General features: G+C 44.6%; 2 protein-coding genes across 3 annotated transcripts; both read right to left on the bottom strand.

The window, feature by feature from the left end:
• Nucleotides 1-852: 852 nt before the first annotated feature.
• On the bottom strand, nucleotides 853-6,074 carry ARPC3 (actin related protein 2/3 complex subunit 3). Its single transcript, XM_082324777.1, has 7 exons — nucleotides 5,932-6,074; nucleotides 4,733-4,832; nucleotides 3,551-3,627; nucleotides 3,199-3,267; nucleotides 2,787-2,913; nucleotides 2,192-2,286; nucleotides 853-1,367 (listed from the first exon to the last, which is right to left on the bottom strand). The coding sequence occupies exons 1-7, from the start codon at nucleotides 5,935-5,937 to the stop codon at nucleotides 1,305-1,307; spliced, it is 537 nt and encodes a 178-aa protein (XP_082180903.1). The 5' UTR covers nucleotides 5,938-6,074; the 3' UTR covers nucleotides 853-1,304.
• Nucleotides 6,075-8,584: 2,510 nt separating this feature from the next.
• Nucleotides 8,585-13,143, bottom strand: GPN3 (GPN-loop GTPase 3). 2 transcript variants are annotated; one of them, XM_082325384.1, is made up of 8 exons: nucleotides 13,012-13,143; nucleotides 12,814-12,922; nucleotides 12,550-12,717; nucleotides 11,995-12,119; nucleotides 11,190-11,305; nucleotides 10,408-10,504; nucleotides 9,731-9,859; nucleotides 8,585-8,981 (listed from the first exon to the last, which is right to left on the bottom strand). In XM_082325384.1, exons 1-8 carry the CDS (start codon nucleotides 13,057-13,059, stop codon nucleotides 8,919-8,921), a joined length of 855 nt encoding a protein of 284 aa, XP_082181510.1. In that variant the 5' UTR covers nucleotides 13,060-13,143; the 3' UTR covers nucleotides 8,585-8,918. The 2 variants fall into 2 exon arrangements, with proteins under 2 accessions (XP_082181510.1, XP_082181511.1); XM_082325385.1 differs by having other exon boundaries at nucleotides 13,052-13,134.
• Between the last annotated feature and the right edge of the window lie 59 nt (nucleotides 13,144-13,202).

Below are 13,202 nucleotides of genomic sequence, written 5' to 3'. Positions count from 1 at the left end.
GTGGCGGGGCGGGCGTTACCGCGGCGTGAGGCGGGCTTCACACAGGGACCCGGTCAGGAGCGTTTTGTGGAGGAGACACACGCACTGCGCCTGCACAGCTCTTGAATCTGGTCCTTTTCCTCCTGAGACTTTAATATCTGCTGGTTGCGGCAGCTAAATCTGACAGAGGTATCAGAGATAATGAAGCTCCTGCCTATAAAAACAGGGAACTGGGGAGAAAGACCCTTCAGAACGTAATTTCTTCTGGGCCACAGCCAGGGGGAATGCCTCACTAGGGCCACCGTTAACTACAAGGCATAGACTGAAAGGAAGGCTGAATCATAAACTTTTTTTCCCCTCTTTTTTACAAAAAGAATGCAAAACATGGCTATCCTATTACCACTACTACAAATCAATCACTGGGAGCTTTCAGTTTGAAGACGCCGTCACTGCTGTCTGGAGAGGAATACGCCTCTCAACAAACAGGCCAAGCAGCAAAACATGACTGGCACTTGACTTCAGATCAAGTAACACAAAAAGCGTGTTGGCGCTGTATGGTGACAGCGAAACAAGTATTGCCATGAAGGAAAGAGACAACTCGGAATAAACTGAACGTGGACTAAGCTGTATGTAATCTGCCTGCGTTGCCCTTCGAAGGTGTTTCAGTACAAGGGAGCACTGCTCTGCGAAGGCAGACCTGCTAAATAACCAGGTACGTTGCCAGACTACAGCCCCTGTATTAATCCCCCGTTTTCAGTGGGAATGATTCACTTCCTACCCATAACCATTACGCAATAATGACGGTCTTTTCACAAAATACAAACCTCTGATTTCTTCGAACGCTATCCATAAAGACATAAAGCAGTTACCATGTTAATTACAAGCTAAGTTTATTGAAAACAAGGTAAAAATCACTGCACTTGACAACACAGCGTGAGAGGTACGTTTTCCGTGGACATACGATACGGAGACTCTAGCCAGTAGAGCAATTACACAGCTCCCCCTGCCCCACAGGCAAGCCCATTTCTTCTCTTAAATACAAGCCCTGTTTTAAATGCTAGCTGTAGCCACCGATAATAAAGCAGCTTGCATCTGAAACAGCAATCAAAGTTAGAAATCACTTATTAAGCACCAGCTTAATAATATTTGCTTACACAAATTGTCTTTTTGCTCTCCCTCCCTCTATCCCTCATTGACTGGTTTGTGGGTTTTTTTTCTTCATAAGCACTTAATTCTTCCTTGGTACAAAATGTATCCAAAACAAAGGCAAAATACTTTATACACCTTGCTGTGGAAATGTTTAATGTTGTTGCTACTTTGCCTCTTCACTGCCCGGGACCTGACAGACTCTTGTTCATGAACTGTCTCTTCACAAAGCAGATCCACCACTGCAGAAGGAAGTACAAAGTCAGAAAGTATGCAAAAGCGGTTTCCACGCGATAAACAAAATAGTGACTTCTAAGTATTCAACCTGACAAATAACAAATGTTAAGGCTCCAGTTTTGCACATACCGTCTTCCACACTGGTTTCTACTGGAATTTAGAACAGGGGGACAGGAATGGACCCAATGAATTTATAATATAGGATTCTGAATTAAAGCGGGACATTCTACTTTCTATTATTTCTATTATTTTTTTTTTTTACTATTAATTCCAATATATTTATTCCAATATACAGGAATAAGAAACAAGGGATGCATCAGAAAGCTATGACTTTGAAACTAAATTAGCCTAAATGATTTCAATATTAAATGCAGTCACATTTGCACATGAAACATATGAACAGGCAGGAGGTAATTCATGCATTGATTAGTTGGGTTTTTTTAAAATCTGGATATGAGGCAAAATGGTCTACTTCAAAGAAGCTATCAAATCAGAACCGCCCGGGAAGATAAACAGCATCTCTCGTGCCTGTGAATTTCCATTTGAAAACCTAGCCAACAGCAGATGTGCAATACTTTGAAGAGCTGAACCAGACACCTCTTATTACTGCCCTGCTTTTGAAAGTAACCCAAATTGGCATTCGCTGTCTTACCACATTACAGATTAAATTTATTGATAACTTGCAGCCTGCTATTTCACTAGCCTTGTAAAACCAGGGCAGCTTGCGCCACATCTGATCCCTCACCCCATCGTCTCACTTCTCCACGCATTTCTGAAAAAACACACCAAGCCTCTCGTTAAATCGGTGACGATCGCACTAAACTCCTACCTTACTAGGCTTGTCACTTTGAGGATCAAATACTTTTTCACAAAGGCGAAGGCCAGTTTCTTGCCTCAGCTGCTGCAGGTAGGCCCTCATCACCTCTGAAACACAGCACAGGAAAAAACAGTGTAAACTGAGGCAGCACCAAGCCAAACTGAATTTAACAGGGGAGCATCAGCGATCACTGCTTAAAGCAGAAAGTGAGTGCGTTTTCGCATCTGCAGGTACTCATCGGCCCTCTGAGTTGGTTTGCTCAATTTACAGCCATAGTTGGGATTTTTACGATAGTTGTACCAGTAAAAAGGATCATCCAAACTTGTTTTCTTGTCTCATTTACCTTTACTCATTATTGGGAGCTTCCTATTCTGCCAGTGCAGCAGTTGGCTTGGGCACCATTACAGGGTTTAGCTAGTGATTATGTTGATGCAAAAGGCAGATTCAGACTCCTGGGAGTCACTGGGCCCCCGAGGTCAGAAAATCCAGCTTCTGCTGCCCTCACAAGACAGAACTGCAGGTTTATAAGATTCAGTTTTAAAGGTAAAAATGCAGCTGGTAAAGTGTGAGCCCAATGAAGCCTTCAGAGGTCCTGGATTAGCCTTACCTTCCTCCTGCTTGTTGGCAGGTTTGGCGTAAATGGCATTAAGCGGAAAGCCAGGCTCCCCAGGGATTGGGAAATTAGTGATTCCTAGTGTGTACATTTCTTTCTCTCCTTGGCCTTTGGAGTTACACTGGAAGAACCAGGCAAACAATGGATTAATAGCCATAAACAAAAGCTGATGGAGCATTAGACCCAGATATTTTACCAATCTCTAACACATAAAAAACTCATGAAGAATAGCAACATGCCCCCTTGGAGATCCACAGCCTTGAAATATCTGTGGCTCTGACATCTGGGACTGGGGTGAACAGGATTGTTTGTGCCACTAGGAGGAGAATATCAGCAAACCCCTTCCCAAGTACAGTCCCCAGAACAGACTCGGTTTCCCTCCTGCACAGAAATTCACTTTTCTTACCTTTTGCAGCTTTTTCAAGCACTCAGAAATGTAGAGGGTGATGTAGATCAGCGTTCTGTCAGCCTCGTTCTGCAAAACAAGAGCCAGCACAGAGCCCAGCCACTCTTAGATGAAGGGAGACTTTATGGAACTGATAAAAGTCTGAAACAGGAATGAGTTCGAGCCATTTTGGCCTACAATTTCCCCACGAGAGAGGGACTTGCAATTCATGACATTTACCCAACATTAAAAATTAAGTGGGAAGAAGGGGAGTTTTTGTTATCTAGTAGAATTATTTCATTGAAAATAAATTCATATTCACAGCACCAGCCCTCCAAAGAACTACTATATGCACAGTCTCTCAAAAAGTTACCTTAATTTCATAATTTTTGAAGAAAACGTTAGCTTTGAAGTAGTAGATGGCTTCATCTATAATATCTGTGTCCTTAGCTAACAAAAAAGAAATACAGAGTTAAACAGTGCACCATTATACTACATTTGCTCATAACTTTTACTCACTGAAATACATAAAAATGATTATTGCAAAGGCAAAACCTTGGTATTTACAAAAAGCAGAAGGCCGCACTATGTAACAGAAAACATTCGTTGCCGTGTGAAACACTGGTGAGCTCAGACTGCAATATTTAAGCTTCCTACTCTTAGCAGGAGCTTTAACTCCCTTCTTCTCATCCCTCTATGACTTCTCGCTTCACAAATGGCAGCAATTCAGCAGTTCCCCACTTTTCCACCAGTTGAGTAACTCACCAGAGTTTTAACAGCGTAAAAGCCTTCTCAGGACACAAAAATGTTTTTGGAGAAAGCGTAACACCACCACCACACAAATTTCATTCTCCTCTTCAAAAAAAGTGGCGGGGGAGCAGAACACATAGCGGCAAGCTCACTTGTGACTTTCACCTGCTTTTGCTACCATCCGAGACTGCTTAAATCCAGAAACATTTCCTTCACATTTCCTTTCTCAAACCGAACCGCCACACTACCGGGGGATATCATGGCTGGGAAGTGCTCCTTCACGTGCTGAAGGGGAATCCGTACCAGGCTGCCTGTGGACCCTGTTGGGATCCCAGTAACTTTATTTCAATTTTTGAAGCCCCCGCCCCTCCCCAAAATGCTGCCTATCCGACTCCTCGTCCTTCAAAGCAGCCGAGTGTCTTCAGCCACAGCCCCAAAGCCTAAGTTCCCTGTAGCTAAACCTCCACTTCCTCTGACAGCAGAGGGTTCACACCACCACATCCTCCTCAAAACCTACTGAAGAGCACAGTGAGACGCAGGAGGAAGCAGGAGAATAGTAACCGTAGGCTTTAATTACAGAAACAACTGATTTAAGCACGGCACATATTTATCTGTGCATAATTATCTTCTATGATTTGCACAACTTAAGTATTTGAAAACTTTTTTCCTCCTCTATAAACTGCAAAGCACTCCGTTTCCAACCTGTGACTGCTCTCGTCACTCTTGCTAGGGCTGGCTTGGAGCAAACCGTGAGATGATGATAAGCTATACGCAGGCAGGTTGTCAGAGATTATTATAAACTTACTTTCCCGGGGCGCTGGGCCTTTGAACTGGCTTCTGATGGGTAACAGCGCCATGTTCCCAATTAGCTTGGTATCGGAGTCCATTAAAGTTGAGTGGTAAGCCTACAGACAGGGCGGGAAGGCTGGTTATTAACGCTACTGAAAATCAACATTTCTGTGTCCGATCACGTGTCCCCCCATCAAATAGGAGTCAGAGTCTAGTTCCTCGCACAATCAGTCGCTATTTTCTAATTAGGCCCAGATCTCAGCGCCATTCTGGTGAAGACTGTGACGGCATCATTGCCGGCACCGTTTACAGTTGCGGTGGTAGGAGACGGGATAAAACGGGTACGGCCGGTTGGCACGCGCGGCTTCGTCCCCAGGCTGCCAGCCCCCTTCCGCACAACACCAGGGGGTAACAGCCCTGCTCTCCTGCCTAAACGTGGGGTATTGCATAGCTAACTGAAAGTTAGTTGGTCATTTTAAAAAGATATTTTATTTCCATGTCTAGCTAATAATATTAGATAATAATAAATAAAGCCAGGCTTAACACATACTCACACACTCAAAAAAAAGACCTTTCTGTGCACTCTAAAACTGGTCTAAGTAAAAAAAAAAAAAAAAAAAAAATTCTGTATATGACAGGTTCTTCCTGGGAAACTGATTTTTAACAACTAATGAGTTTAGTTTTAGGCCTTTCCAAACATCCCCACCATGCTGTGCCCGGCCACTGGGAAGCCTTCACCTCCTCCCAGCCGAGGTTTGGTGGGGGGAGAAGGGGTGCAAGCAGGGGGGTGAGCAACCCCTAGCAAAAAACCAGTTTATTTTAAGCAGAGGAAGGCGGTGTGAACAAAACCAGAGCAAAACACGGCTTTTACCACCCTCTCCCTCGGGGGAACCGGGGGCTGCCACCCTCCCAGCTGCGGGTGGATCCCTGGCAGGAGGAGGAGGAGGAAGAGGAAGAAGGCGCTGGCCTTGCAGCAGCCTCCCATAAACAGCAGTTCCCCGCTCTCAGCAGGGCTCCCCGCAGCTGCAGCCCCTTTTCTCCCCCTCCGCAGCCGCCCGCGGCCCGACCCCGGCGGCGGAGCCCCGTTCCCCCAGCCCCGGGTCCCACCCGCCCTCCCCGGCCCGGCCCGGCCCGGTCCCCTCAGCCCCGCGCCCTCCCGCCCTCTCTCCCCGCCATCAGGGGCTCGGCCCAGCGCCGGCTGCGCAGCCCCCTCACCGGCATCTCGAAGGACGGGGAGCAGCGAGGAGCGGGGCCGGGCAGCTCGGAGCGGGGAGCAGCGGGGAGCAGCTCGGAGCAGGCAGCCGCCCTTCCTCCTCCCCGGCGCCGCAGGAAGTGAGGCGGCAGAGGCGGTGCGAGGGGGGGAAGCGGGAGCCGAGGCCTGCGGCCCGCACCGCCCCGGCGGGCACCGCTCCTGCGGCGGGAAGGGGCTCTGGAAGCGCGCTCTGACGGTTCTTTGCTTTTCCCCCCCTCTCATGGAGTTCCCCCCGCTCCCTCTGCCTTTGCTCTGGCCGCCGCTGCAGATAACCCCTCCTCGGTCCCTCCATGCCACCCTTCTCTTTCCCCGCCGCCCTGACATCTTGCTTCCTCGCTGGCGGAGGCGAGCTCCTGTCCCCGGCGAGGGTCAGCGCTTGACAAGGGCGCTTTGCTCGCTGCCGGTTTTCCCTCCCGTGTGTTCGCAGCCCTCCTGGGCATCGCTCGCTCTGGCCCGACGTGCGAAGCGCAGCGGGGCGCTTGGTGTAAGGAAGCACAGAACGGGTCCAAACACGTTGCGTTTGGAGGGATGCAATATTTTAAGTTACGCACTCCTCTGGCTATCAAGCCATCACCTTCCGTGTGACCCAGCATGCTGAATCTGTCCCCTGGTAAATGACTCATGGCATGAGTCAGGGAGAAAAAATGGGGAGATTGGAAAGGTGCGTCAAAGTAATCTCGCTGCAGGGCTGGGGGCTGTCCTTTTTTGACAGTCCGCAAGCGTGACTCGTCCCAAGGATGCGCCAGCCTGCAGGTGCGTTAAGCCACCAAAGTTTTCCCAGTGTTTGCATGCTTTAATTCAGCCAGATGAGTTCCCGCCATGATGCGATTAGCTCCGCGTGGGCATAAAGACTTGCCCCATCGTGAGGTTAACCTACACCATAACTATTAAAAACCAAATATATTCAGGGCTTTTGGCCTCATGTTTTAAAGCTCTGAAGAGCTGATTTTTTTTTTTCACCTCTTCCTGGTGACTGCAATGACTATCTTGAAACTGAAGTCTCCGCATTCACTAATTGCCTAGAGCTGGGAGTAAGGTTTTGGAAATGCCGAGTATCATGAGAGTTCTTGTAGAGGTCATAAGGCTAGCAATTTTTGGAAACCTGGCTTTGAAAAAACATTTTAATAGCTCTTAGGTGACATCTTATTTCACAGTTTTTCCTTGTTGCCATTTAAAAAATCCCGTGCGATCCTCCCTGACCTCAACATACGGATTCTGGGGAGCCCTTTTCCTCTAGACATGCAGGATTTGCTGGTCTGTTGAACCTCCCTCCCTATTCTGCCTCTGCTTTGGAAAAAGCAGATCCTTACTTCAAAAATCAGCACCATATCAACAGTATGACCATTTAACCATTTATTTAAACAGACGGGAAGAACAATCCTACTGATGAAAAAGAAAAAAATTGCACCTTCCGGACTAGAAGCAAGAAACTACAAAATCAAACTCTGTGCCAAGCTGCTATCACACCCCAGGTTTAGGTAAGTGCAGTTGCCTCCAAGTATTGTCCTTGATTTGATTTCCATTCAGGGGTATCATTGCACTCAGACATCTGCTAACTAACCAAGCTGCTCCTACAAAATGACATAAATTGTTCTTATTCTACTGAAATGCTTGGCTGCTCGTATTTTGGGAGGATGGGGTTAATTTCTAATACATGAGCTATATATATAGACAGATGATACACCTACATATAAGCGTTCACTGATGTCAAGCATTTCACAACCACGAGGCTCTTTTTGGAAAATATTTTAATTCAAGGACTCCATGAGTAAATATCATTCCATAGGGTTAAGGAAAAGGAAAGGTTGGTATGTACTTGGACAGAAGCAGCAAAAAAACACATCCCGAAATTCAGCTGAATGTAGCTAATAAATTGGACTGATAGATTTTAGGAGAAGCAATAAAACATGTTTTGAAACACTCAAGACACCCCAGGAACAGTCTGTATATATGAAAGAACAGTGAGATGTAAATTCAGCAGTACGTTTTCCCATAGGGCTTGAATATGAATCTGATACGAACAGTCTGCTAACAGCTACACCCAATTCTAGAATTGATGCTACTTGCCTGAAGAATTCCTAAGACCATTTTTACATGTATTTAGTTACTTAGGTGACTGTGTTCTTTGGAAATAATGTGCTGAAGTTTTGCTTCTCTGAAAGCACCACATGTTGTACTATAGAGGTAACACGCATCCATAATCGGAGTTCTTTATTCAGGGGAAAAAACCTTACTTATTTGTTGCTGAATTCATCGTTAACTAACACAGATTCTAATGTGATTGCACAAGACCATCACTGAGTTCTACTTAAGCTGATTTTCTTTAAGTGTTGTGCTGTGCTTAAGATGTTATCGATGTATAAACCACTTAAAGCCATGTGCAAGTTGTACAAAAACCAGCCTTAAGAAGGCTTAAAATCTGGGCTCTTCCAAAGTGAAGGTAAAACATTCATGTTCTTCAAGAAGGGTGAGAGACCACGCACTGAGCAGATGTCCCTTTGAAGCTGCCAGTCATCCCTTCCCCTAATTCAGGTTCAGCTCATGAAGTACAGTTCTCACCCTTTAGGACAATTCTTTCTCTCATCTCATAATGAAACTAACTACTCTGTACTGGAGATAAGTACTTGTTACAACATACTTATATTCAGCTTTGCCTCTTTTGCAAATCATTAGATTTTTTTCAAGCATTCCTTCCTATGCTTAAATGAGATAAATCTGTATGTGGGGAACTTTTATATGTACTAACGCCAGCCTATGTATTTTATAACACACACACATAAGAATAAAAATTGTTTATTAAAATAGTTATGAGGTCATATAGCTCACTCTTCACTATAAATATTAGTTCTCTTACAGATAAAACATGAAGTATGTTTGTGTAGGGGTGGGGTTTTTTTCATTTTGATTTTTTAACACAAGCAAGGTGTTCCCGTTTTTGAACATCCGTTTTTTATTCATCCACATGATCTTGAAAGTATTCATCCACAAGAGCGGATTTATCTTCTTCGCATTCCTGCCAAAAAGAAAACAAAAAAGGTAAAACCTGACTTTTTCCTAGTGGCTGTTGTACATTGTCTGTTCTGTGACGTTTTATTTTAGAAACCACAACAGGAACAATGTCTAATATGGTTCCATAAAACATGTAGCAAAACGTTCTGAAAAGCAATTTGTTTCTAGAACTATTGAAATTGTATAGGTCAAAATCTAGATCCAGATATTCTGCATACTGAAAGAGTACAAAACTGAATTAACAAATGGAATAAAAGCACTGGACTTGTTCCTTAGGAATTGTTAGCTGAATAATAAAACCAGACAGGGCTTGGAACAGATTTTAACACAGCAGTCTTCTATCATGTATTTTACATGATAGAATTTATTCCTAATTTATATCTCATATACCACACATGGGTTGAACACAGGAATTATCACGGAAGTTTGAACAGGCACGTAGGAAGAAATCTTAGGGATCTTAATGGTCCTTTCTGACCTTTGACGTTTAAAATTCCATTATTTTTGAAAACCAAAGCGTTACTTTTAAACACAACCATTTGATCAGTCTGCATATGCAAGATGATATTAAAGAATTTCACTTTTGTAATTGTAAATGAAGACGATATAAGCGTTGTCACTAAAAGACTAAACAGGCTTATTTTGAACCATATTAAGACAATAATTTATTAGCAAGGCAAAGAACGTATTTATATTACAACTTATATTATGGATCCTTTTTAATTTTTCACCTTATCATCAGAAGTACCTTACCTTTGGTTCTTTAAATTCAAGATCTTCTCCGTACTGAATGGTAAAGTCTATGTGCTGCAGAACTATGTTTATACTTTCCTCATCAGAGCGATCAAAAGGTAGAAATCGAACCATACCATAGTCATCAATCTAGAGAAAGGATTCAAAGGATGTTACTAAGAAAATGCAGTAAGTTAGTTCTCAATCACAGCACTCTAAGCCACTTCCTTAAGCTATGCTTACGTCTTCCTTGTCTGGACTGCTAAAATACCATTTAAAGCCACACTGCAAACCAATGGCGATTCCCCACTCAGAACACTGGCTATCAGTCCTAAGTTCTGCACAGTAGAAAAAGCCGTTTTCCAAAATTGCTAATAGAACAGGATTCACAGAAAATGTTTTGGCTACAATCCAAATGTTAGTACCAAGAAGCTTACGCTAATCTGAAAAAACAAAAAAACTGAGTTAAAATAGGCAAAAAGTAAAATGCTCAAGTGCCTGAGAATCTTTTAGATCCTGGATTTGTTACTAAGTCTGGTAGGCAAATACACAGTTTCAGTGCGAGGCGGCGGAGAGTTATGACAGTACATACAGTATCTTTAACAGCGATGAAGTCAGCAACCATAAACCAATAAAAACTGTGGTTTATAAATACAGGACTGAATTTAAAGGTACCAGTTAAAAAGCCATATACCTACCAATCCACATATAGATTTAGTCAATTTTTTAAACATTTTGCTTTTCAATATATTTGTAGAATCTTCAATCATAGAATACATATCTGGATCTAAGTACCTGGGAGAAACAAAGTCATCATTAACATCGAAAGAATCCTTGGCCACAGAGCAAATGAGTCACTGTGCTTTTATATAGCTACCAAAACCATCTATCATTCTGTGATCTGAATGAACTAACTTCCTATCAGGAGAACTTAAAATGTTTAAAAATATTTCTGTAAGTATTTGAATATCCCAGATTACAATTGCTAATAGAAACAACGGAAGTGTTTTTTATTTTCTTTTTGCTAATATACTTACATACTCAAGAAAGGTTTGAAGAAGACCACAGGGAAAAACTTTAATTTTGTAATTTTAGCACAAATGTAAAGGTAACACATAAGTAATTCAGTATGTTCAGTATCAAAAAAACTGACAGGATCACCTCCGGTTTAGGTTTTGAAGTACAGTATCCTGGTGGGCACAGTACCCTGGAATGTCATTCAGAATGACATGAAGTTATTCAAGATAATTATTTACAGAAAAATCCAGAGATAGGTACAAACACGGAGCTGGCCTTTTGACTCTGACTAAATTGTAAGCATCCTATCCAGACATTGAAAGACTATGTTCAATATAAAACAAATGCATCTTTTCCCATTTGAAAAGAGCGTGTTTTAATTGTGGGAAACATTAGACTGAATTTTGAGTGACGTTTACCTCAAGATATTACACTACAGAGTAAGTAATTTTTTGGAACTTACTTTTCTATTTCCTTCTTGGCTTTCTTGCTCAGTAAATCCATTTTGGTCATGATGTTAATCTGTGGAATCTCTAAAGATATCATTGCACTGAGTGCTGCCAGAATTCCAGAGATAAACTTAAGGAATATGAAAAATGATGTAGTCAAGTACAGAAAAACACAATACAAACACGCAGGACACACTACCACAGACCAAATCTAGCAACTATATGAAACGTGGACACGAGGCCAAGTGGGGAGTCCTTCCCTCTGGTGGAAAAGGGAGGTGCGGAGCTTCCCATCTGCCACCTTATGTCCAGAGCCTCAAATCTGGATCTGCCACTGAAAAGGCCATTACAAAACTCAAATCCCACCTCAGGATTCTTACTGCTAGGCAGGGAAAGTGGCCTGCTCTCTCTCTCTCCAGATCTGAGAAAGCTCTCATAGAATCAAAGAAGAATTTAGGTTGGAAGGGACTTTTGGAGGTTATCTGATTCATACAACTGCTCAAACCAGAGCCAGCTTCAACGTCAGATCGGGTTGCTCAGGGGTTTTGCCCAGTCAAGTTTTGAGTAGCTCCGTGAACGTACACGAGACATCTCTCTGTGCCCCTCTTCCAGTCTGACCACTCTTGCAGTGCAGGTTTTCTTTACACCCGACTGGAATTTTCTTTGCTGCAACCCGTGTCTGAGGCAGCTGAAGACAGCAATCAGATCTCCCCTGCTTAGCATTCTTGCCTCTGGGCTAAACAAACCCAGCTCCCTAAAGTGCTCAGGTTTCTCTTTCTTTATCAATATGAACTTTTACAACAGATTTCAAGTGTGTACCTTAAAAGATTCCACCATAAACTGAGAATCCACCAGAAAAACTCCACAGACACGGAATTCCCACTGCTGAAGCTGCTCCACCAGCTGTTTCATCACTGGCAAATGGGTATAGAGTTCGATCTGACCTAGGGCACACGCAGGATTTTAGTATGCAGAAGTGTGAAGCTAACGGGAACGGTTATCAGTTATATAAATATGGGCATTGCACTTAATATGAATAAAAGTGGATAAAGCATCGTCTTTCTTTTCAGACAACTCTGACTGTATTAGAATGAACTTGGACTGGAGAAGTGGAAAAGAAATAGAAGGGTTTTTTCCGCCCTCCACCTCCAGGTAGAGCAGTCGCCACTGCGTTCCCACAGCGTGCGGTGCTATGAAAAGTCAGTGCAGCCCCCCAGACCAGCCTGGGAGCAGGTCCGCTTCTGAAACATCCGAAAGGGACTCTGACCACTGTTAGTAACGCAAAAAAATGGGTGAATGGTTACGACCAACAAAAGCACCGCGAATTTTACATTGCATATGAAGAACGACAGCAAAACACAGACATTTGTTTACCTGGGCAATCAAACAATATATAGTCATCCTCCACATGCCCAAGGCTTTCCTCTAGCCAGTTAAAGTTATTGGCAAAGTATTCCATGCAAAACACCAAGCCGCCATTGGGACCGAACCTTAAGGACTCATCTTCCATGACGTCATCCACTTCGATTAGCTCACGGATGTCTGGAACGACAGACAGGCGAGGCGGTTTTAGCTCATTCGCTTACGCCGGTGCCCGGAGGGTTCCGTAAGCGGCCTCCCGCCGCTGCCGGCCCTCACCTGCCATGACGGGGTAGCTGAAGAGCTCGGCCGCCGGGTCCAGGTTGACCACCTGCACGGCGCGGCCCAGCGCCTCGCAGTGCTGCACCATGGTGGAGCAGTAGGTGCTCTGCAAGGCACACACGCACGCCGTCAGCGACCGACCGCGCCGCTGTCGCCTCCCCGCCGCCCGCCCCGCCGCCACCACCCCCACCTCACCTTCCCGCTGCCCGCCGGGCCCATCACCAGCTGCGCGTACCGGGGCATGGCGGCGGGCGGGCCGGCGGCCTCCGCGCAACGGCGTGAGCGGCGGCAAGTGGCCGCTCCAGCGCCCCGTAGCTCGCCCGGTCACGTGGCGCGGGTAGCCCGGGGCTGACGCCCGCCCCGCTACGGGGAGCCGGCGGGCTCAA

This window comes from Platalea leucorodia (assembly GCF_965183815.1).
Source record: "Platalea leucorodia genome assembly, chromosome: 12".
NCBI lineage: Eukaryota > Metazoa > Chordata > Aves > Pelecaniformes > Threskiornithidae > Platalea > Platalea leucorodia.
Note: the sequence above shows the minus strand (reverse complement) of the source record. Positions and strands in the feature narration are given on the sequence as shown.